Source organism: Palaemon carinicauda, chromosome 3 (genome assembly GCF_036898095.1).
Source record: "Palaemon carinicauda isolate YSFRI2023 chromosome 3, ASM3689809v2, whole genome shotgun sequence".
Taxonomy (NCBI): Eukaryota; Metazoa; Arthropoda; class Malacostraca; order Decapoda; family Palaemonidae; genus Palaemon; species Palaemon carinicauda.
In genome coordinates, this window is record NC_090727.1 from 200,775,852 (window position 1) to 200,800,547 (window position 24,696).

The 24,696-nt window shown below is 45.3% G+C and overlaps 1 protein-coding gene across 3 annotated transcripts in view; it reads right to left on the reverse strand.

Moving 5' to 3' along the window:
• Positions 1–24,696, reverse strand: part of LOC137638846 (putative polypeptide N-acetylgalactosaminyltransferase 10) — a 243,033-nt gene that overhangs the window by 68,059 nt on the left and 150,278 nt on the right. For all 3 annotated transcript variants that reach the window (XM_068371256.1, XM_068371257.1, XM_068371258.1), the window contains exon 8: positions 20,606–20,716. In XM_068371256.1, coding sequence (XP_068227357.1) covers positions 20,606–20,716 — 111 coding nt within the window. The remainder of the gene's footprint in view (positions 1–20,605; positions 20,717–24,696) is intronic.

Genomic DNA, 24,696 nt, shown 5'->3' on the forward strand with positions numbered 1-24,696 from the left:
CCCTTGCTACTTCCCGTGGGCTTGGCCTGACTCGGCCTGGCTGCGGACGGTTTCGCGGGACCAGGTCTCATGAAACTCACAGCCTGCATCTGGTGGATAATGGAGTCCTTCGAGTCGAGGCGACATTTATCCCGCACGGCCTGAACTTCCTCTGTTGGAAAGAGAAGTTGCAGCTCTAATAGGAGTGTTCCTGAGTGCCAGGGCCTCTCCTGAGCCAATCTGTCTTGCCAAATGAGAGACTACTACCTCGTGTCTTTTCAGGATCAGATTGGCATACTGGGTAGCAAGCTGGTCCAAGAGAAAAGCAACAGCTTTCCCACCAGACAAAGCCAGGTTCCTGTACTGCTCCATGTGTTCGGGGGTAGCGAGCTTGGTGTCCCGCGCGAACACTGTGGCCGTACCACACCAGTGTTCGAGCCATGAAGCAGCCTTGAGAGCAGCTACAAAGATGGACTCCATAGTTGAAATCTCAGAGGCCGAGAAGGCCACTCTCTGGGATTTCAAGCTCTCGACCGAGGAACCCCCAGCAAGCGCTCCGACCGCGGGGTCGAGAAGGAGAGGACAAGACACAGAAGACTCGGTGACATAGTACTTCTTCTGTCACTGGAGTGGATGAGGGAGAAGCTTGTTCAAACTTTGGCTCATAAGTGAGTCACCAGGTCCTGCGATCCGGTCACTCACTCGGTCCGATGTCCGAGCAGCCTGTCTCAACCAGGGTAGTGTGAGGGGCCGTGGACTGCCTTCGGGAGCTCCCCACAGAATCTCCAAAGTTGTACACTTATCTCAGACACTACCTCAGGAGGAACCCTGAGGCCATTAATCTCACGCATGGGGTTAATGACCTCTAAGAACGACGACTCCATCTCGGGATCTTCCGTCTCCACGGACGGTGAAGGCCGTGGAACAGGCTGATCCCTCGGTCACGCTACATCCGTAGGTGTAGGGGAAGCGACATGCTGCACGGGTGATGACATCCCCCATGAATACCCTCGCTCTGGTCCTAGGACCGGACCAGGCGTGTATTCAGGAGTCAAGGAAGGACCCTGGCAAGGTTCATCCCCGATGGAATGCATCGAGGTTCCCACTGCGACCGAGTGCGTGACTGGTCACTGCGAGCCCCAGGAAGCTCCCAAAGGAGCTCGAGCGAGAGCGGGGTCACTGGGAACTGTAGCGCTCACACCAGGAGGTATAGACAGGTTAGTCACGCGAGTGGTGCGCGCGGCCTCACCTGTTACATGGCCAGAAAGTATGGGGGTTGGCTGCATCTCGCGCAGCTGGTATGCGCGAGAGCTAGCCTGGTCGTGCACGACCGGCTCCCATGCCGCGGGCTGAGCCACGAGATGGCTCCATGCCGGACCCGAGTCGTACGGGTCGAGTGCACGGCTGTCTGGGCCTGCTCACGCGACACGAGTCGCTGAGTCGGTCCGCGTGGCTACCCCCGTGGAGGTAGTCGTGCGTACCGCGGATTCTTCTCGAGAGACCACAGCTGAGATTTCTCGTGCCAAAGCCCGGACTCTCCTTTCCCCGCTTAAGAGCGGTTTAATTTGAGTCTGAGCAGTATATCGGGGGCCCGAGGACCCCGTCACCATGCTCTGGGAGACGATACCTACGCCCTCGAGCGCGGTTGTCGTGCATGGAGGCCTTGCGCGAGATTCGCCGTGAACAATCCCACTAGCGCGGGGAACACGGGAATCTCGCACATTGCCCTCATTCTCCGGAGGAGAAGAGGTGTCTCGGGGTGCCACATCCCTTCGACTGCAACTGGCCTTCCTGGCCCTCTTCGCTTTCCTCTTTCACCTGGGGGAGAAGAGTCAGAGTCAGAAGATGAAAATGAAGAGGAGGAGGAACTAGAAGAGGAATACCGCCCAGGCTTCCTCTTCTTGTGCCCCTTCCGAGGTGCTGGAACGTTGGTCGAGGCAACAGCAGATGACACTGGACGAGGATGAACAACCTCAGCCATGTCCGTAGGAAGAGCCGTGGTCGGTGAACATGGTGAACCTGAAAAACATATTGTATCAGCAGGAGTTTGGCAGATTTTAATTTTAACAGCTTATCAGCGGGAGATTTGGCAGATTTTAATCTTAACTGACTTGCGGGCGAAGCTGTAAAGGGTTTGCCATCAGTCCTTAAAGAAATTTCAGTGATTAAAACCTTACTCTCCCTTGTTTTAACAGGGAGTCCTGCAATTATTTTACCCTTGGGAAGTTTGCATTTTGCCAGGAACAAATGCTTTATCAGGTACATAGTCAACAACAACAGGGGCATCAGTGAACATGGGAGTCGATAAAGTTACAACCCAGGGTTGCCAGATTTCCTAAGTGAGAAAAGGTCAACTTTGATCAACTGCAGCTTCAAGAAGTTAAAAAAAAGGCCAGAGGTATAGCCTTTAAGGCCAACCTTTTACGATATTGTTAAAGGCTAACCGATTTCAAATGAAAAAAAGGCCAAATTTTATGTCTTTACCTGAAAAAGGCCAACCTGGCAACCCTGTTAAAAACTCAATTACATTCAAGTGTTCATCAACAATGGTATTATTCAAATGACGTTGTTGAAGCTGGTCCGCCATATTTAAATGGCGTCTTAACAAATTTAAGTCAAGCTTACCTAATACAGTGAACCCTCGCTACTTCGCGGTTCGACCATCGCGGATTCACCACTTCGCGGATTTTTTCCATAACCCATATATATACAGTAATATATATATATATATATATATGTATGCATGTATTTATGTATATATGTAGGTATGTATATGTGTATACATATGAATATATATATATATATATATACACACACACATATATATATATATATATATATACATACATATATATATATATATATATATCTAAAGTAGGAAGATGTGATGTAGTTCTAAGGGAAAAGTATGGGAAATATGTCTGGGTAATAAGCAAAGCTCTACCTCCAGTTTGTTTCTTCATTATGATCAGAGATAAATGTAAACAAAACATTGGTTGCCATTTTTTATCGTGCTTTTTAGCATGTTTAGGAAATGCATGATATAAAATCACCTTTAATATTTGTGCCTGTTTTAGTTTAGGGTACTGTAGTACATGCATTAAGTGTTCTGTACATTAAAGGGTAGTTTGTTAACAGTACTACGTACAAGGGAAGGTTTTAAAAGTCTGAATATACATGTTGAATAAATAGGTAAATATGGTGTCACTACTTCGCGGATTTTCACCTATCGCGGCCGCGACTGGAACCTATCTACCGCGATAAACGAGGGTTCACTGTAATCCGAGACACACCCAAAATTCCTGCTTCTTACCAAGTAACGTGTCGTCATCGGTATCAGACTGTCCAACAATCTGTCGGGTATCTCTAGGGATCGCCGAAATAGCGGGAGCGCTAAGGTTAGACGTTCCCCCGGCGAAACCCGAGAAAACCCCGACAGGTTGTGAATCCAGGCTTCCCAAAATGGCGGCCAGGATTCACACTACGGCAAGGAGATCCTTGAGAGCAAGGTTTTCCCCTGCATGTCGAGCAGAGCGTGTGCGGGTCTACAGAAGGTGACGAAAGCCACCCACTGCAATGCCCGCCACGGCCTGCACAACATCGCGTTTTAAAGAGTAACTTTCTCCTTCATAACAATGACCAATCATTAGTACACAAGCACAAGAGAAGGCAAAGGGCTGCAGCGAAGAAAACGGAGAGTAGCACAACCATCCACATTGAGCCGAAGCGAGTGAATGGGGAAAGCAGGCTGGTGGTCGGATGGGGCGGAGCTAAGCTCTGCCCCATACCGCCAGCCAACCAATCAGCATAACTGGTTTTCTTTCTCTTCGGCTGTTTCAGCTGAGCTGAAGCAATTTCCTATATTAAATGATTACGAGGTTTGTATATCGCGTCGGAACAATTGTATTTTTCCTAACGATACAAACCTTTAGCTATTTATTTAGGGGTATTACTTTCAGCGAAACTGAAATGACGAGCTATTAAAATCTAGTGAGGGTTAACTACCCTAGTTTGTGGGGGTAGAGGGCGGTAGCTTGCTACCGCTCCTGCTCACACACCGGTAATTTAGCTCACTTTGATTGGAAGTAAGACTTCAAGGGGATAGAGCTGCCGGGTAAATTTGTATAAATAGCTAAAAGTTTGTATCGTTAGGAAAAAGACAAATTATCTACGAATTTGTCATATGTTCCGTAACTGGAATACAAACCTACGTTATTTATTTAGGGGTGACTCACCCATTAGGAAGGGTGGATGTCTCTGCCATTCTGTCTTTTTGGCTTTACCAGGGGGCTAATTATCTGAGTATATTTGTACCCAAAATAAGGAGTCCCTGCCCCTCGCTAAAACCTTGCTACGCAAGGGCCGCGGCCTACGCAAGCTTTGCGTTGGGATATTTAGAAGTGTGACCGTCTAGGTGAAAGTTATTTCAAGTCTGTTGTAGGAAAAACTGTTGTAACCAAGATTTTCCCAATACCACCTCGCCAGGGTATGAGGATGCAACAGTATTAGCTTAATACTAGGTACACAATGGAGCATGGTCTGGGACTGGGGAACAGTACAATGGGAGCCTGAAGTTTAGGGACGTTGCAAAGAGATCCACTGTCGAAGAACCCCACAAAGTCAGGACTTTGTTGGTTACTAGATAATCCAAAGACCACTCGGTACTCACTATCTGAGATGCTCTGCTCAGGTTGTCAGAGAGCATGTTACTCTTGCCCGGAATTAAGCATGCCGTTAGTGGTATTGAGTGAATCTCGACCCATCTCAGCATCTCTACTGCTAGATGGGAAGGGGGCTGCGAAAAGCACCGCCTTCTTTGTTGATGTAAGCCACTACTGTGGTGTTGTCGCTCATAACCACCACTGAGTGGCCTGCCAGGAACTGTTGGCACTGTTGAAGGGCCAGAAAGATGGCCTTCATCTCTAGAAAATTTATATGGAGGTAGTTTTCTGAATATGACCAGAGGCTTGAGTTCATGTGGTGCAGCACGTGGGCCTCCCACCCTTTTTTTTTTTCCAAGCGTCTGAGAACAGAATTAAATCAGGGGGGAGGATGAGAAGGTCCTCTCCCTTTCGTAGATTCTCGTCTCACACCCACCATTCTGTTGCGCTGATCCCATGGGGATTTGGATGTCCGGGGAATTGAGAGCCTGATTTCTACGGGACTTGAGTTGCCAATGGAGGGATCTCATCCTGAAGCAACTGTTGGGAACTAGACGGGCCAGCAATGAAAGGTAACCAAGGAGATGCAACCACCTCTGGGCTGGTAGCGCTTCTCGTCTGAGCAAGGGTCTTGCGACCTCTCTCAGTCTCAATATTCTGTCATCTGATGGGAAGGCTTTGTGGAGATTGGTGTCTATTATCATGCCTAGGTATATCAGTCTCTGCGTAGGAAGCAGGGAGGACTTCTCGAGGTTTACCATGATATCCCGATCTTGGCAAAACCTCCGAAGTTTGTCTCGATGTTGAAGAAGGGTTGACACCGAGCCTGCTAGGATTAGCCAGTCGTCCAGATAACAAAGGAGATGGATGCCAATCCTGTGTGCCCAAGATGACTTTAGGGCAAACACTCTGGTGAAGACTTGAGGTGCTGTGGAAAGACCGAAGCACAGCACCTTGAACTGGTATTTCTTGTTGTCTAGGCTGAATCTCAAGTACTTCGTTGAAGACGGATGGATTGGGATCTGGAAGTACGCGTCCTTTAGGTCCAGTGTGCACATAAAGTCCTGTGGTCTTACAGCTAGTCTGAGCGTGTCTGCTGTCTCCATGCTGAAAGGAGTTTGTTTGACAATCTCGTTTAGAGCCAAAAGGTCGATGACTGGTCTCCAGCCTCCAGATGCCTTTTTCACAAGGAGGAGTCGACTGAAGAAGCCTGGAGACTCGTCAAGGACCTACAGGAGAGCGCCCTTCTTCAACAGGGTCTGGACTTCTGCATGGAGGGCTAGCCCCTTTGCTGATCCCATCACAATGGAGTCTATTGACACTGGATTCCTGGTCAGGGGAGGGATAGATGTTATGAACAGGACGCAATACCCTAAACGAATCACGGAGATTGTCCAGGGTTTGGCCCTAAGTTGCTTCCACCTGTCCCAGCAACTTTGTAGGCATCCCGCTACTGGTGGACAAGCAGGGGGAGTGCCTATCCTAGCATTTGCGGCCTCGGTCGTTCCCTTCAAGATATTTTCCTCCCCTGGAGGACTTTGTGCCTTTCCTTTCCTTGGCAGGAGAGGGCTTCTCAGACACCGTTGTCTTCGCTGCTGTTTTGTTCGTCAGGGTCTTGGCTAGACGGGACTGCTGAGGAGCTGGTGGTTTATGGGGCTTGGATGTCAAAGCCCTATGGAGGAAGGAGTCCTGATGGGGCATCTTCCATCTCTCAGCAGCATGTTCCAGGTCCTTGGGCTCAAATAGATGAGATCCTTCTAGAGAGGAATTCCTGAGCCTGGCAATCTCAGCATTTGGGACTTGCTGGTGGAATCTCTCAAACACCGCGTCCCGACGTTTCAGAATGGTATTTGCCCATAAGTTTGAAACCTGCTGGGCGAGAAACTCAATCGTGAGGTGCCTGAGACCAGGAAGGTCTCCATTGCTTTCCTCAGTTTGTACCAGGATTCCCAAGGTCCCTAACCAAACATTAAGCCACGAAGTAGCCTGCATGGCGTACTTTGTGACCTTCTCCTGATTAGGGATCTCTGTTGCCAAGAATGAGACCTGTCGGTTGGAGAGTCTCTCTGGAGAGACTCCCTTGGTGAGCTCTTCCAAGGAATGATGGAGAGGAAGAGCTGGACAAGGCTTGTCTAAGATCTCGAAATACCTCCTCTGCTGGAGACGAGGAGGTGGGAGAAGCTTAGTGGTAGAGCCGGAACATTGGGAGGAGGAGACCTCAGAGAGCTATAGGACAATCTTAGCCCTGGCATCCTTCAGCCCCCCGAGACCAAGGCAAGGCTGCAATGGTCTTTGAGGGGTACTGGGTGCCAAAGACAGTCTAAGACTGTGTCTTTACCCTCTCCTGGGGTTATCTCTGGGTTGGTAAACCCATTGAGAACTCTCATTAGAGTCAGAACCTGCCAGACTGCATGTTCCAACTTTCAGCTCTCCTTCCGATGTTGGATTTGCAGGGAAGTCCCCTTCCACCACCGAGAGCTCTTCTAAGGGTGGGTCGCAGACATCCTTCGAGTGACTGGCTGCATCTGTAGGCTTAGAAGTCCTTGAAGAGGACTTCAGTAGAGTCATGGAGTCCTTAGGTTCCTTCCGAGGAAGGAGGAAGGACTCAAGCATTGAAGGCCGGATTGTTATATCCCTCCTGACTTCCGTCGATGGTGGAGAACTCCCTGTGCAAAGGAAACTTCCTCCGAAGGTGGAAGAGAGGAACCCCCCTTTACTCACGCAACTCCCTCGGCAGAGGTGAATACGACAGTGTCCGGTAGAAGATGCAGGAGGAGCAGGCCTCAATAGCCTAACAGGAGTCAGCTTTGACCTTCGGAAGGTTACAGCGTCTGAGACGCCTCTCTTCCTCTTCAGGGGAGAAGAAGAAGCCATGGTTCCTTCCAGTAGGTCTCCTGGAGCTGCAGGATGCTCCTAAGAGCTGGCAGACAGAGCAGGCTTTAAGGCCTGCACCAATGCTCTGACCATAGCACTGAACCACGGCTGGTGACTGACTGACATTTGTCAGACAGATCCCTTGAAGGGATAGGGACCGAAGGTTCCCTGCGATAAGTCTCTGCTGTTGATGGGTCCGCCTTAGAGGAAGGCAGCTTTGGGATCCTGAACCCTTCTTTGGAGATCCCTCCTTTCCCAGCGGTTGCGCTGTAATGCGTTTGCGGGGAGGGGAATGAGGCGATGGTGACCTGTTGATACGATGTACCTTAAACCTAGGAGCCTGTAAAACCTGCTCATGGCTATGGCGCAAGTGCGCCAGTGAGCGCCGACGCATTGGTGAGCGCTGGCGCATTGGCAAGCGCTGGCGCAATGCCAAGCACTGGCACATTAATAAGAGCTGGCGCATTAGCGAGCGTTTGTGGGCCGGAGAGCGCTTGTGCGCAGAAGAGTGCTGGTACGCAGGAGAGCAGAAGCACACAGTAAGGCACTGCGCAGGGAGCTAGTGCGCAGATTCCAGAGAATGCGCAGGAGAACACTAGCACGCAGTACGGCACTGCGCAGCAGGATGCAGGTGCGCAGTTTCCGGTGAATGCGCATGAAAGCACTGGTGAGCAGGTGAGCGCTGGCATGCTGGGCTGAAGTTAGAGGGCCAGAAAACGACTGAAGCGGAGGCTCCTCCGCGGGGGACGGCTGTGAAGACAAGGCTGAAGAGCCGAAGAGGCACCTTTTCACCGATGGTTAAGGGCAACCTCTAAGGCAAAGCGGAGGGCGAGCTCTGCGACGGAAACGCCCTCTAGGGGCCATTGGATCAGCAAGCTGAGCTTGAGCAGCAATCCTCCCCCAAGGGAAAGAAACACTGGCAGGGGTGACAGACGATGGGCTTACTTTCCCCCTCGAAGGATGAACAGGAATAGGGGAAACATAGTCGGCAGCAAAAGCTGGAGAGTCTGGAGAGGCAGGGGAATGGGCAGTGGCCACAGAAGATGCCTCGGACACCCCAACATCAACGAGAGGTAGAGGATCCACCTCCAAAGTCGCCGACAGCTGCACACTCGCACCACGGAGGGTAAGTTGCAGCAAGGATTCCTTGGAGGGCGGACCCGGAAGCTCCAAGGACAATCACACCTGTAACACAGAAGACATAGACAAGGCCTCACGCGGGGGGAGAGGTGGGGCCTGCTTCGCTAGGGGAAGCAACACCATCTCTCAAAGACTCAGGTTGGCCACAAATTAGAGGGTCTACGCTACTGCTCGACGCTTTCTCGGAAGAGGCTGAACGAGTAGGAGCTTCGGACGAAGGTGGAAGAAGAGGTCTTGGGTTTTTTCCTTTCGAAAGAACCTTTGAAAGAGAAATATCCTGCTTAGACTCTCTTATTCCGTCGTCGCCTAAACCTTTCCCACTGGGAGGCAGACCACTCACGACACTCATTACACTTATTACCACTATCAAACCGTTGACATCTACAGGCGGGACAAAGGGTGTGGCAGTCAGTATCCACGGCCGACATGAAGGTACCGCAGGGCCGGCCTTCAAGTCCAGGGCAGGTATGCAGGGTCAGCAGAAGTCAACACAAATGCACACTATTAAAGAGAAAGCACAAACAAAAAGCATTAATGGCAGTCCATAATATAATTTGGTGAGGATGAAGAATGGCAATGACCGTTCACCATCCGAGCAAAAAGCAAAGCGAGCTAAATCACCAGCGTGTGAGCGGGAGCGATAGCAAGCTATCCCCCTACCACCGCTAACTAACGGAATGGGTAGTTAACCCTCGCTAAATTACAATGACTCATCATTTCAGCTTCGCCGAAAGTAATAACTGTAAATACAGTAAATAGCTTAGGCTTGTATTCCAGTTATAGAACAATACAGTTACCTTGAGATACGAGCGTCCCAACATACGAGAAAATTGAGATACGAAGAGAGTTCCAAGCAAATTTCTATCCTGAGATACGAGGAAAAATTTGAGATACGAGGTACAGTAGTTCCCTATGCGGCCGCCAGGTAGCCGCGTGTGCAAAAGGCTGCTCACGAGGACAGCATCGCTTGGTCTTTCTTGTCGGATCTCCGTCGCGTAAAGTTATTGCGAGCATCGGCCGTATTGTTTTGTTTTTTACGTGATTTTTGCGCGAATCAGTGCATAATTAATTAATAAACAATGGGTCCAAAGCAAGCGAGTGCAAACCAGGGTAGTGAAAAGAAAAAGCGTATGATGACAGTGGAGATGAAGCATGAAACAATCGCAAAACATGAGTGGCGTAAGAGTGACTGAGCTGGCGCGCCAATATGAGAGGACTACATCGACTAAATGTATCATCCTAAAGCAGAAGGATGCTGTAAAGAGCACCAAGCCTTCCAAAGGAGTAACCATCCTTTCCAAGCTGTGAAGTGATATTCACGATGAGATGGAGAGGCTTCTTTTAATCTGGATAATGGAGAAACAGTTAGCGGGAGATAGCATGACCGAGACGATCTTATGTGAGAAGGCCAGTATGATGACTTGAAAGGGAAGCAAGCAGCCGAGAAAGGGGAGACTTCGACGCCAGCGGAAACCTTCAGAGCCAGTCGTGGCTGGCTGGCTAATTTCAAGAAACAGACTGGGATAGCCTACACTTGGTTGTAAGGCATAGAGAAGCTGCAAGTTCCAACGCGAAAGCCGCAGCGGACTTCGTCACAACCTTTGCCTCGGTTATCGCCCGACATGGCTTCATCCCCCAACAAGTCTTCAACTGCGATGAAACTGGCCTTTTTCGGAAGAAAATGCCCAGGAGGACTTTCATCACGACAGAGAAGAGACTACCTGGCCATAAACCAATGAAGGACTGGTTAACTCTAATCTTGTGTGCCAATGCCAGCGGTGACTGTAAGGTCAAGCCACTGCTGGTGTACCACTCTGAAAACCCACGTGCTTTCAAGAGCCAAAGGATCTTCAAAGAAAAACTGCAAGTGATGTGGCGTGCTAATGCTAAGGCTCGGGTTACCCGGCATTTCTTCACAGAATGGGTTAATCTATGCTTTGGTCCGGCAGTCAAAAAATATTTGGCGGAGAAAAATCTGCCACTGAAATGTCTCCTGGTCCTCGACAATGCCCCTGGTTACCCTCCTGGTCTCGAAGAGGACATTCTTGATGAATTCAGGTTCATCAAGGTCCTTTTATCTCCCGCCCAACATTCGCCACTCCTCCAGCCCATGGACCAACAAGTTACTTCTAACTTCAAGAAACTGTACACGAAGCATTTATTCGATGTCACAGACAACACCAATCTTACCCTTCGGGAATTTTGGAACGAACATTTCAACATCGTACATTGTTTGAAAAGGCAAACCCTTAATTCAGCGAGGAAGAAATTATGGCCAGCTTCCGTAGCTGAGAGGGACTTTGAAGGGTTCGATACGACAGACCTTGATGACCCCGAACCTGTTGTGATGGATGAAATCGTGTCTCTTGGAAAGTCCATGGGGCTGGAGGTAGACAAGGAAGACATGAATGACCATGTTGAGGAGCATCAGAAAGAGCTCACGACATAGGAATTGATTGAGCTACAGGAGATACAACATTCGGTGTTGCAGGAGCTCAGTAGCAAGGAGGAAGTGGAAGACGAGGGCTGCCTTTCTACGGCAGAAATCAAAGACATGTTAGCGAAGTGGCAGGAGTTTTCTCATTTTATGGAAAAGAGGCACCCAGACAAGTTGGCGAGTGGTCGTGCGTTAGCATATTGTGACGACACTTGCGTGCATCATTTTCGCAACATTTTGAAGGGGAGACAAAAGCAAAAATCCCTAGATAGGTTCCTCTTAAAAAGGCTGTCAAAAAGTCCAGGTGACAGCAAGGCAAAAAGAGTCAAGCTGGAAGAAGAAGAAAAGTAAAAAGATGAAAATGAAAACAAAATGTAGAATTAAGTTTAGTGTAACGTAAGATTAACATTTTATTTTTAAGTGTGTGTACAGTCGGCTAATTTCATTCAAGTTAAATTTAAAGTTGAATTTCATTTAAGTTGAATTTAAAATTAGGGTTATGTTACGTAGTGTTACAAAAGTGTTGCGTACTGAATGTGTTGCTGTCAAGTCTCTCCTCCCCGTCCTCTCTCCCTCCTCCTCCTCCGCACACACCGCCGTTAGCCGCTACCGTCTGTCTCGAAGGTAAGAACTCCATAGTAATGTTACATTCCATAACCAATTCATAGCTATTTGTTATTTTGTTAACTTAGGATGTTGATTGCAACAAGTAAAAACACGTTTTTACTCTGTAATATACTGTTTTTTAGGGTTTTTTTCAGAGGGTGAAACGGATTAATTTGTTTTTAGTTATTTTATATGGGAAAAATTCATCTGAGATACGAGCAAATTGAAATACGAGCTCGGTCTCAGAACGGATTTAACTTGGACCTCATGGTATTACTGTATGTAGTTATGATAGGTGCTGGAAAAGTAGAAGGTGTTACTGGGAAATATGTTGTACCAAGTGAAAATGAGTGGTGAGACAATGCTAGATATGTATTGAACAAGAGATGGTGATAAGCAGTAGTTTTTTAAAGAAGAGAAATATATATAAGTATACATGGGTAAGAATGGCAAATGGAAGAGTGGTAGAAAGGGCATTGATGGATCATGTGTTGATAATGAGAAAGATGTATGGAAGATTGAAAGATGGGCATGTGTTTAGAGGTATGGATAATGGTATGTTTGATCATGTTTTGATTGAAGCAAAATTAGCTGTAGCAAAATAGTGGGGAAAAAGAATGGGGGATGTGAAAATGAGGTAGTGAAGATGGAGGAGTTGAAAAAGCCAGAGGTAAAATATGAATATCAAGAAAGGTTGAAAGTGGCATATGACAGGGTGAAAGTGAGAGAAACTGGTGATCTATAGGAGGATTGAAAGTTAGTAAAAAAAATTTGGTTGGGCTTGAAAGTGATATATGTGGTAGGATTGTTAGAGGCAGCATGAGGAAGGGTAATGGGTGGTGGAATGGAGGAGTGAAGATGAAGGTGGAAGAGAAAAAGAGGGCATTTAATGGATGGCTGCAGAGTAATAGTATAGAGAAGTATAAAAGATATAGAGAGAAAAATCTGGAAGTAAAATGAAAGGCAGCTGAGGCAAAGAGGGCACCTGACTGGAGGTAGGGTCAGGGATTGGGTTGTTCGTATGAAGAGAGTAAGAAAAAGATTTGAAAAGAAGTGAAGAGTGTAATCAAGGGTGGATTGAGGAATGAAGACACTGAAAGGTGAAAATGGGAGGTTGTCAAAAAGAGAGGAGGCAAGGAAAAGGTGGGCTGAATATTTTGAAAGGTTACTGATGGTTGAGGATAATAGAGAGGCATATATAATTGCTGTTGCAAGTGTTGAGGGACCAGTGATGGGAGATGAGAATGATTACAAGAGAGAAAGTGAAGAGAACATTAGATGAAATGAGAGAAGGAAAAGCACCTACTATGGATGGTGAGAGGGCTGAGATGTTAAAGGATGGGGGTGTGACTGCACAGGAATGTTGGTGAGATTGTTTGATACATGTTTTATGTTGTCAATGGTGCCCCTGGACTGTGTGTCAGCGTGTAAAGTTCTGCCATACAAAGCTAAGGGAGATGTGCATGAGTATTGAAATTCTAGGGATATTAGTTTGCCGAGTGTGATTGGAAAAGTGTATTGTAGAGTGTTAATCAATAGTATTAAGAATAAAACAGGAGGATGCAATCTTAGAAGTGCAGGGTGGCTTTAGAAGAGATAGGGGATGTATAGATCAAATTTCTATAGTTGTGCAGATATGCAAGAAATATTTAACAGAAGGCAAGGAGGTATATGTTGCACTTATGGATCTGGAGAAAGCTTAGGAGAGTTGATAGAGAAGCAATGTGGAATACGGTGGGGGTATATGAAATTAGTGGAAGGTTGTTGCAAGCAGTGAAGAGTTTATACACAGGCAGTAAAGTGTAAGTTAGGATAGGAAATGAAGTGAGTGAGTGGTTTCCAGTGAGAGTGGGTCTGAGGCAGGGATGTGTGATGTCACCATGGTTGTTCAATTTGTATATTGATGGAGCTGTAAAAAAGGTGAATGCTTGAAAACTGCACTTGGTTAAGGATTGAGACTGACAGATGAGAGTGATCCTGAATGGAAACGAATCAGTTGTTGTTTGCGGATGATACTGCATTGGTTGCAGACTCAGAGGAGTAACTGTGTCGATTAGTGACAGAGTTTGGAAGGGTGTGTGAGAGAAGGAAGTTGCGAGTTAATGTGGATAAGAGTAAGGTTTTGAGGTGCAAGAGAAGGAAGGGGGGGATGCTAGATTGAATTTTATGTTGAATGGAGAGTTACTTGAGGAAGTAAATCAGCTTAAGTACTTGAGTTCTGTTGTTGCTGCAAATGATGGAGTGGAAGCAGATGTACCTCAGACAGTGAATAAATTATGTAAAGTGTTGGGGGCAGTGAAGAGAGGGGTAAAGAATAGAGAATTAGGGATGAATATAAGGAGAGTTCCATATGGGAAGGCGATTGTACCAACTGTGATGTATGGATCGGAGTTGTGGGGAATGACAGAGAAACGGAAATTTAATGTATTCAAGATGAAGTGGCTGAGGAGTATGACTGGTGTATCTCAACTGGATTGGGTTAGGAACAAAGTAGTGAGGATGAGAAATGAATTAGCAGCTAGAGTGGACATAAATGTGTTGAGGTGGTTTGGGCATGTAGAGGATGGAAAATGGTTACCTGCAAAAGAAGGTGATGAATGCAAAAGTTGATGGGAGAAGTGCAAGAGAAAGGCCAAGGTTTGAGTGTATATATGAAGTGAAGAAAGCCCTAGGTGACTGGAGGATAAATGTGACAGGCGCGAGCGATTGTGACGCAGTTCCAACAGGGCCTGTTGCTACCTAAGATCACCTTGGTGAATGCTGAGGTAGCAGCAGTAGGGGAAGTCAGCACATAATGCTTCATTTGTGGTGGAAAAAGGGGGAGGGTAGACTATGGCACCCTAGAAGTACCAGCGCAACTCAGCTGAGTCCCTCATCAGACAAAGAGGAACGATGAAAAGAAAAATCCCCTTTTGTTCTTTTTTTATGTTGGTTACCTCCAAAAATTAAGGGAAGTGCCATGGTAGATAGATTATTACTTCTATTATTTTAATCATTATCATCATTGAATAGTTTAATAATACAATACAGATTATATAACCTACTAGAAGATTTCTTCAACTTTTCCACTGCCTTTCTTTCTGATAGCCAAGCAATGTTATTTGTAAATCTTAACCTTTTATGACATCTTTCTAGTTATCTATCTTACAGTTAAGATACCTATATTTTTGGGATAATTTGATAACAGTTATTATGCACTGCATTCTATACATTATATATTGTTTGTAATGGCAACTCTACTTTTCTGTGTATACCTGATCAAATTTTAATAGAGAGCTTGAACATATACCTGCATGTATACACACTGCTACCCACTAACTACTTATACTTTTTAAAAAGTTAGAGAGCCAGATAGAATCAGTGAAAGGATGGAAGATAAAAGGAAAATCATGATGCAGTTTGAGCATAAGAGGGAATTAAAAATGTCTACAATACTGTATACTACAATTTCTATATCCATAAAGATCTCTTAAAATGACAAGTTTGGAAGTAATTTGTATATTTCCTAATGTATACAAACCTGGAGATATTTATTAGTGATTATCCTTTTGGCAAAGCTGAAACTAGCCATAAGACTTTCGGCGAGGTGGTAGCGGTAGGGAGGGAGGGGTAGGGGTAAGCTAGGCAGCCAGGGTAGCCAGCCACCCCATTCACATACACACACACACACCTGTGTAGTCTCGTCACTTTTTATTGCAGGCATGACTCTTTGGGGAAAGGTGATGGCGGCCATATTTGTTTAAACAGAGCCAGGTTTGTATATATTAGGAAAAATTTGTCATTTGTTTCAACACTCATACAAACCTTACACTATTAAGGATGATTCACCCTTAGGAGGGTGGAAGTCTGGACCAACTGGCTGGTCTTTGACCCGGAGTTTTCCTGTACGTGCTCCACACGTAACAGGGAAAAACCCTGACATCTCGCTAAACTAGACGTGCAAAACAGTTAGCAGCCTGAGCAATTCTGGTGAATGTGTGAAGCTAGCAATGCGACAGGGGAAAACATTCTCAGGAACGTAAGCCTCTTAGAAGTAACCAGAGACATTACCCAATCCCACCTCGTCAGGGGATATGGGGTCACAATAAGTATATCTATCTACACCAGGTTACACAAGGGAAATGGTTATACCTGCATACAGTGGAGGTCAGCTTTGCACAGTACCATAGGAGCTGTTGCCCTGTGGGGGGGGAAGGGGGGGAAGAAGATGAAAGAAAGAAAGAGCCAGTCATTCTTTGTCTATCATCCCAGGCTTATCCTTGTTTAAACCATTTACTGTGTAGCCACCTCACCCCTTAGGCCATGGGGCATAAGCTGTATCTTGTCACTTCGTGGCCACTTTCATGGGGCAACTTCATTACATTTTTTTATCATAGAGAAAGTCATTCTCAGGCATTATGCAACAAGTTCCCACAAATATAGTTGCTCCTAAAATTTTAATTAGCCATTTTAATCATACAAATTATTTGTAGTTAAGTTGGTGGCTAATAGGTGGCCATACTATAGTTCTGTAGTTCCTATTTTTGACAGTAGATGGCTAACAGCAAATTAACCAATCAAATCGCTTAGATTTCCAAAATGGCAGCCCCAGGACTTGCTGTATTCACTGTGTGTTGAAGGAAGAAAGTGATGTTTTACCCATTTCTGATCAATGAAATTGACCAACAATTTAAGGAGGAAAACTTTGTTGTCCACAGGCAGGACAGATATGGATTTTCTGCAGTTGCCTGTGATATGACAATTGAGCAGACCGTGAATAGGGATTCGAAAACTAAGGGGGGTATGAAAGGCCGGACCCTAGATAAGGGTGCCGTGAACAGGTGGCTATTAAGTCACCATCAGCGGGCAGCAATTGCTAAGGAATGTGAAAATATGGCTGGGAAGGGAGAAACAGAAAGGGGACGGAAAGACCTGGATGAAACTCGAATAAAACATGATGAGACAGCAGTTAGGAGTATAATGTCAACCATAAACTCAATGGTTAATCCATTTGAGTATTCAGGGGAGGACCTAATTAACATTTGCTCCGGCACTGTAGCTCCATCTAATGTGAGGTCCGACCTTGAAATTGCTTATGGGAAAGGGGCTGATGCTATCAAAGAATTTGAAGAGTCCAGATTGAAATCAGAGCCTGAGAAACTATTTGAGCCAATCAAATCAAAGAAATAGAAGACCTTTGCCACAGTTGCAAAAACATCAAAGGTTAAAGTCGAGTCTGAAACAGTGCTACTCAAAGCCACTAATGACATGTTTAATCACCTCCTGATTATTGGCAGGAGTAGGGAAGTAGATTTACAGAAACTCTTGGCTTACTCATTGACACCTGTACCTTTGGCTTTGGCAACTGGCAATGGTACCATTACTAAAACAGATAAAGCAAAGTTGATGAAAAAGTTGGAGGGTCGGGCTAAGTGTGTGAATATAAAGGACATACCTCCAGGGTCTGCTTTGGTGATTGATGGAATGGCATTTATTCAGCAGGCACAAAACATTCCAGCTACATTTGGGATGTTTGCAGACAAGCTTTTGGTTGACCTTATCAGGTTAGGTAACCAGTATGGCTGCCAAAGGGTCGACTTTGTGTGTGATCGCTATCCAACACACAGTATAAAAAACTGTGAGCGAGGTCGCAGAGCAGCCAGTGGGGCTCAATTGGTTAAAATCACTAGGCCTGACCAAAAGACCCCAAAACAGTTTAGGAAGTTCTTGGCTGAGGGGTCGAATAAAGAAAACCTCATGGAGTTTCTTTATGAAACATGGGTGAAATGTAAGCCCCAGGTTTTTGGACCTATTGCATTGGTTGTCTCACATGGAGAAAAGTGCCACTCTATAGCTGCAGTTGATGGCAAAATTATAATCATTGAAGTGTCTGACCTCTTCTGTGACCATGAAGAGGCTGACACGAGATTACTGTTGCATGCAAGTCATGCTGCTAGAAACATCTCAACAGTTATAATAAGTAATCCAGATACCGATGTTTTTATGATATCCCTAGCACTAGCTCAGGAAATCCCTGCTGATTTGCTATTTCAAACTGGTGCTGGGGACAAGCGACGAATTATCTGCATTTCCAAACTGGCAGAGAAACTTGGGGCAGAAAAATGTCGAGCTCTTCTTGGTATGCATGTTTTTACTGGGTGCGACTCGGTTAGTGCATTCAAAGGGAAGGGAAAGGTGAAACCCCTTGACATATTCAACAAAACTGTTGAATATGTCAATATGTTTGCAGAGTTGGGAACAGAATGGGGAGCATCAGCTTCCATCTTGCCCATGTTTGAGAAATTTGTCTGCACACTGTACGGTCAGAAAGAATGCTCGGAAGTAAATGTTGCAAGATACAACATGTTCCGGCTGACATGCAAATCAGACTCTCGGATGCTGCCTCCAAACCAAGATTGTCTGCTGCATCATGTAAAGAGGGCAAACTATCAGGCAGCAATTCACCGTAGGTCCCTTCAGCCAATCATGCATGCTCCATCTCCCAATGGTCATGGCTGGAAGATTACTGGTGACACCCTTGTCTTTGAATGGATGGCTGATGACCCGGCTCCCCCTAATGTACTAAAAACTGTGAACTGCAAGTGCCAGAAAGGTGGGTGCAAGGGAGCTTGCTCATGCAGCAAAATGAATCTTCCTTGTACTGACTTATGCAGATGTCAGGTTGAGAACTGCACTAATAGGATCCCTGAGACAGAAAGTGTATCTGACCCTGACGTCTCTGACTCTGACTCTGACTTCTCTGACTCTGATGTGTCTGATGATGAATGCTAGTGAATGGTGGAGCGCTGCTTTGCAGTACAGTTCCATCTCGTGAGAAAAATTTGCAGCAATAGGCCCTACTTAATTTCTAATTCATGATTATTTGCTATGGTGGGAAAAACACTACTTTATCTCCGAAGGATTCTTGTCAATTTTGCTAGGTTTATAAGGGTAAATTTGATTCTGGTTCTATTTTCGGTGTCCTTTTATTGCTGTTGTTTCTATTTTTGGTGTCATTTTATAGTTGTGATCTCTTAAAGTCTGTAAAAGTTGAATTTGATTTTGGTTGCACACTTAAAGCAAAGGATAATGGACATTTATGATAACCTGGAAGTCAAGTTAACAGTGTAGTTCATAATACAACCACCAGGGTGCTGTTATTTACATTTCTATTGCATAATGTTAATCACATGTTATGATACATATGTACAACACTGTACTCATTCTTAAAAACTGTAAATAAAATGTTTTCTACTGAATATAAATCATCTTTGTGTTTTTGGTCATTTTCACTTCTGATGCCTAATTGGTTACATAATGGCCTATAACTAATTAAGGAGCAACTATTTTTGCGGGAACTTTGCATATTCTGATTGTCCTGACCCCCATGGTTCAAAATCAAGTGGAATCAACTTGCCCCAAGAAAGTGGCCACGAACTCAAAAACTAAGCCCCCTACAGCTTATGCCCCATGGCCTACCTGGCATGGCCTGCATCTCAGAGTAGCTGTTTGTAAACTTTAGGAGCGTATTCCTACCCTTAAAGTTATGAGCTCTAGGTCACCTCTTTGAGGAGAAGGATACTCAATGTTCAGTGCACGAGTGTGTTCCCGCTGAGCCTCCTTTGACCTCCCTATGGTTGGCAAAGCGTGCCGAACCCTTGGGGTGAGCTCTTATATCTTTTTCAAGGTAGAACCTCATGTTAATCACCGGTGTAATCGCCGTTGATGCTGATCATTGAAGGATTTCCAGTTCAAAGGGCTTGAACCTGGGATTTGAGCTGTCTGGAAAGAAGTGGGATGTTACTCGATTCCTCACCATGAGTGAGAGAAGTTGAGAGAGATTCACAGGGTACGCCTGCTCTCTTGGCAGAGGCTAACACCGCGAGAGACCTGTCCTTGGGATCAGGTGAAGATCAACTGTCTGGGAGTCCTGGGTTGTCAGGGGAGCATCCTAGGGACCAAAAGAAGCACACCATGCCTAGTGGGGGGTTTCATTACCCGACTGCGAGGTAATAAAGAAGAAACAAGGTACCCACCTCTAAGGAAGTCGGAGTTACCTTCCTCTCCAGGCCGAGCTGAAGGAGTTCAAGCAGCGCCTCCTTAGACGAGGGACCAGTCAAACCCAGTGATGGCCACACCTGGAACAAATCAGGGAAAGAACAAGCGTCACAAGACGGGAGAAGCGGGGCCGTTTCTCTAGGGGAAGCAGCACCGTCCCTCGAGGCCCGAGGTTGAGTTAATGTTAACTGGTCTACAATTCTGCTCGATCGTTCCCCAGGGAAAAGCGATTGAGCAGGAGCTGTGGAAAGAAGTTGGAGGTCAAAGAAAAAGTCCTAGGTTTCTTCGACTTCAAGGAAGACCTGAAGTTGAAGAATCCCTTTTGGAATTCTCCTTACGCCGACACCCATACTTCTCCCACTGGGAGGCAGACCACTCCCAGCATTCAGGCCAGGTGTTGCTTGGTCACAATGCTGCCCACAGCAGGAAGGACACAGCAGATGCAGGTCCATATCTAAGGAAGACATGAATGTCTCTCAGGAGTGGCTCTCAAGTCCCTGACAGGTCAAGTTCGCATGAGGATGGCCAAGGAAAGAACACAATCACTGAAAAGAAAAAGAAAAAGCAATTAGTTAGTAATGGCAAGCCGATAATGGTGTGGGGGAAGAACAGCAACGTCCATTCTCCACCTGAGCTAGAAGTAAAGTGGGTTCACAGCCGAGGTCTGTGAGTGAGTGGGGTAGCAACTACCGCCACCCCCGGTTACTAGCGGGTGGATGGTTAACCCTCGCTAAAAGTCTAATGGCTCGTCTTTCAGCTTCGCTAAAAGTAATATCCCTCTATGAATACCGGTAGTTTGTATTTAGTGACGGAACAAATCCAATTTATACCATTTGACATTTTAATCAGAAAAACAAAGAGTTCTACTTACCCTTCCCACAAAGTCACCCACACCTGGATTGGGAAATGGAGCAAATTTGCGATAAATATGACCAATTCGGGAACAAGGAGCATCAATCATAGTGCCCCCACACTGCCAAATCTGTAGAAAAAAACACAAATAATTAACATGGTGAAAGCAAATAAATTTTTATTATTCTAACTACAGCATTATAGAATATTTAGTTGAGTATTACACTGAAAGATAAAAAAGTTCAAATGACATACCGGTAAATGTCAATGCTGATAAAATATCTAACAAATAAAAAATCATGAAGAAAACACTGTTATGGTACAACCAGAAGAGCCTAGTATTAAGATAATAAATTCTAAGATATCCCAAACTGTATGATAAAAGAGAATATATGACAAACTTATAACAGAGTTTATATTTTTCCTAACATACAAACCTGAATTCTTTATTATAGGAGATATTCTAGTGCGAGCTGGAAAATGCGACAGAAAAACTTTAACAAGGTCATTAACAACCGGGCAGGTAGTTATCCACCTGTTAGAGGTGGGCGACCGCTGGTCGGTGACTACTGTTTACCTTCAATCGGATTCTAGCTAGGACTATCTAGGGGGCAGTGATGGAGGGAAGGTTTGTGTAAAGAATTCAGATTTGTATGTTAGGAAAAAGACAAACTCTATTTTAAGTTTGTCATTTGTTCCTTCACTGATACCAACCCTCATTCTTCACTATATGAGACTTAGTCCTGAGGCTAGGGTGGCCAAAGAGTTCCCTATTCATAGGGAAGATAGTCTTCAGACTAGACTCTCTTGAAGAAAAAATCTCCTGTAAATCTTCTTTCTTTGTAGATTCCCATAATCTTAGCACAAATGAAAGTTTGTAGCTTCGTGGAAACAAATGTTTCAGGATGAAGCGGGTCAGGAACATTCGACTCAGATCCCTTCATACTTAGGATTCCCCCGACCTTGAAAAGGAGAAACCTCATGACAACGAGTATAACTTATACCCTGTGAGAGGAATCAGATGAGTTTCATAACTTTTTCCACTGGCGAGTCCAGCTGAAACTGGCTACAAACTAGGATCCCCAGATGGGAGGGAAAAGGAAACGAAGAAGATAGATGGATGTCCTTCTTAAAACCTAGTGTAACACAGGATCCTCAACCAATGGCTACTGTCCCCAAAAGGGTGTAAGGTAGCAACAGCACCTGTTGACCTGCCACAATAGGCCCTATACAAAAGGTGTCTAGAGACCTATGTGTCACGTCGCTCAAATAGTGAGCAGTGATTGTAGATTGGCATTTCCAGACACCAGTTCTTAACCCTGGAAAGGTATGATGGGTCGTACGCGACCCCTACAGCATTTTCAAAACCTGTTTTTTCCCCATAAATCATCAGCTGTCTCAAATATTGAAGTGATCGACCTGCAAGGGGTGACTAGTCTACATGCCATTGTTTGCTTTAGAACTGATTTTCGTCTAACTTCCCTCCTTCCCCGTTTTTTTACCCCCCCCCCCCCAGGGGTCGACCTCGACCCTGACATACCTTTATAGGGGTAAGTGACCAAACAGCAAAGTTATTACATAATTATAAATTGTCGAACAGTGTTGATACTTGTTTGGTTCTTTATAGTTGGAAAGTGTGAGTGGATGGTGTGTCTACCACTTGCATGACATTGGTTTTGGCTTAGATGCCATATATTGCCATGAGGTCCATTTTCCCTCAAATGCTAATTTCTGAATTTTTTTCTATTTATTTTGAATTTATCTTCAATAATGGCCAGCAGGCAGTATTCCCTCGGCATGGATGTCATCAACACACTTCTAATGGAGTTAAAAAGAGATGTTGATGATAATATGGAGCTTGCAACCTCATTTTTCATTTCAAGTGGTAGTTTGGGCTGTAAGAGTTGTTGCGGTCTGTGGCCATTTTGTTGACATACCCGAAAGGTAAGTTGGCATATCTCTATATATTCTTGTTCTGTATAGAATTTGAGATATTTTGGTATATTTTAATGCATAAATATCATATTTTATAGGAGATACAATGATTTTCATAAGAAATTTACATTGTGAAACTAGGCCGTCAAAAATTACCTTTAGATTTCGCCCCTGATATAACAGTAAATTACATCTTAGTGCACATTTTATTATGTATTTCTGTTCTAGGATAATATGAGTTTATTCTATAAAAAAAATTAGCCTCTTCCTATTTCGTTTGGGTACCCCAAAAAATTCATGAAATTTGGACAAATTTTTTGGCCAAAAAAAAATTACCCTTTTTTTCTCATTTCAGATCTTGACTTCTATGGGTCCAACTCATTTCCAGCAATTACACGCTGTTGCTTTGCCATCTAAGAAGGTGTCCCTAAAGGGATTTATGTACATATGTATATTTCTATTTTTTGTGAATATTTACGTCGTCTTTTTTTTGTATACTTAAATTTTTAATATATTTCTAATAAATAGTTAATTTGCAGATGGGTATCAGTTATATTTTCAGTAGTTTTCAGCATTCTTTGAAGTATTTTTAGCAAGTCAAACAATACAGATTGATGCATAACTAAATTTTTCCTGAATTTTTTTTGGAGTCGGGGTCGCGCGCGACCGAGTATACCCTTAAAGGGGTGTCCGAGTAGCGTACCTATCCAGGGTTAAGACTTGGGAGACTGAGAAATTTCTCTTGAATGCCAGTGAGGCAGCCACTCCCCTAACTTGATGGGCTTTGGGTTGTGCTGCCTCTGAATCTCCGTGAATAGCCCTCGCAATAACTTTCTTGAGCCAGAAAGAGATGGTGTTGCGAGAGATTCTCTTCTTTACCTTGTTGGTACTAAGGAAGAGATGAAGGAGACGTGGTCTGAAAGGTCTGGTGCGCTTCAGGTATTTCCTTAGCGCCCTGACTGGGCACAATAACAACTGGTCTGTATCCGTTGTTACCTTATTGAGGCTGGAAAATGGAAATTCTTGAAACTTCTCATCAGCATATGAAGGATTCTGAGTCTTTTCTACAAAGCCTGGTACGAAGTTGAGAGAGACTTCCCCCCATCCCCTAGAATGGGTGACGTGTCGTAAGACAGATCATGTAGCTCACTGACCCTTTTAGCCAAGGTCAGAGCTACCAGGAAGACGGTCTTAAGGGTCAGAAAGTAGTCTGAAGCCCTATTTAAGGGCTCATAGGGCAGACCCTTCAAGGAACATAAGATCAAAGACACGTCCCAAGGTGGTGGTCTAATCTCAACTGGGAGGGCAAGATCGCTCAAAACCTCGAATTAACAAGGCGATATCTTGCAAGGCAGAAAGGTCAATCCCTCTCAGTCTACAGATGAGGCTCAAAGCTGAGCGATGGCCTTTAATCGCCGAGACTGAGAGGAGCTTTTCCTCTCTGAGGTACAAAAGGCAGTCCGCCAATGAAGGAAGAGAGGGATCGAGTGGAGACACGCCTCGCCCTCTACACCAAGCTGCAAACACTCTCCATCTTGCTTGATAGAGGTTTGTGGAAGATTGGCGCAAGTGCCTGGACATGTGCTCAACCATTCTCACTGAAAAGCCTCTGCGTCTGAGGAGTGACTGGACAGCCTCCAGGGGTGAAGCTTCAGCAAGGGAATTCTCCCATGGGGGACACCACTGTGTGGCTGCGTCAGCAGAAGGGGTTCCAGAGGAAGAAACCTTGGAACCTGAACCAGAAGGGAAAGAAGGTCTGCGTACCATTCTCTGTTTGGCCATGCCGGAGCTATTAAGGTTAGATTGCAGTTCAGGGAGGTCTTTAGTTTGTTGATTACCCTTCTCAGCAGCCAAAAGGGTGGAAAGGCGTATGCATCCAGGTTGTCCCAAGAACGTTGAAGGGCGTCCTGGAGCGCTGCCTGATGATCTGGAACTGGAAAACTGTAGTGGGGAAGCTTCGCATTCAGAGAAGTGGCAAACTGGTCTATCGTGGGGAAACCCGACAAAACTATTACTGCCTTCGCTACTCTAATATCCAAAGACCACTCAACACTTGGTGATGCCTGCTTAGTTGATCTGCCACGAATAAACCTGGCTGTGAGAGAAATGTCGTGACCTTTCACCCACTGGCAAATCTGTAGTGCTACAAGACAGAGGTCTCTTGCCAGAGTACCC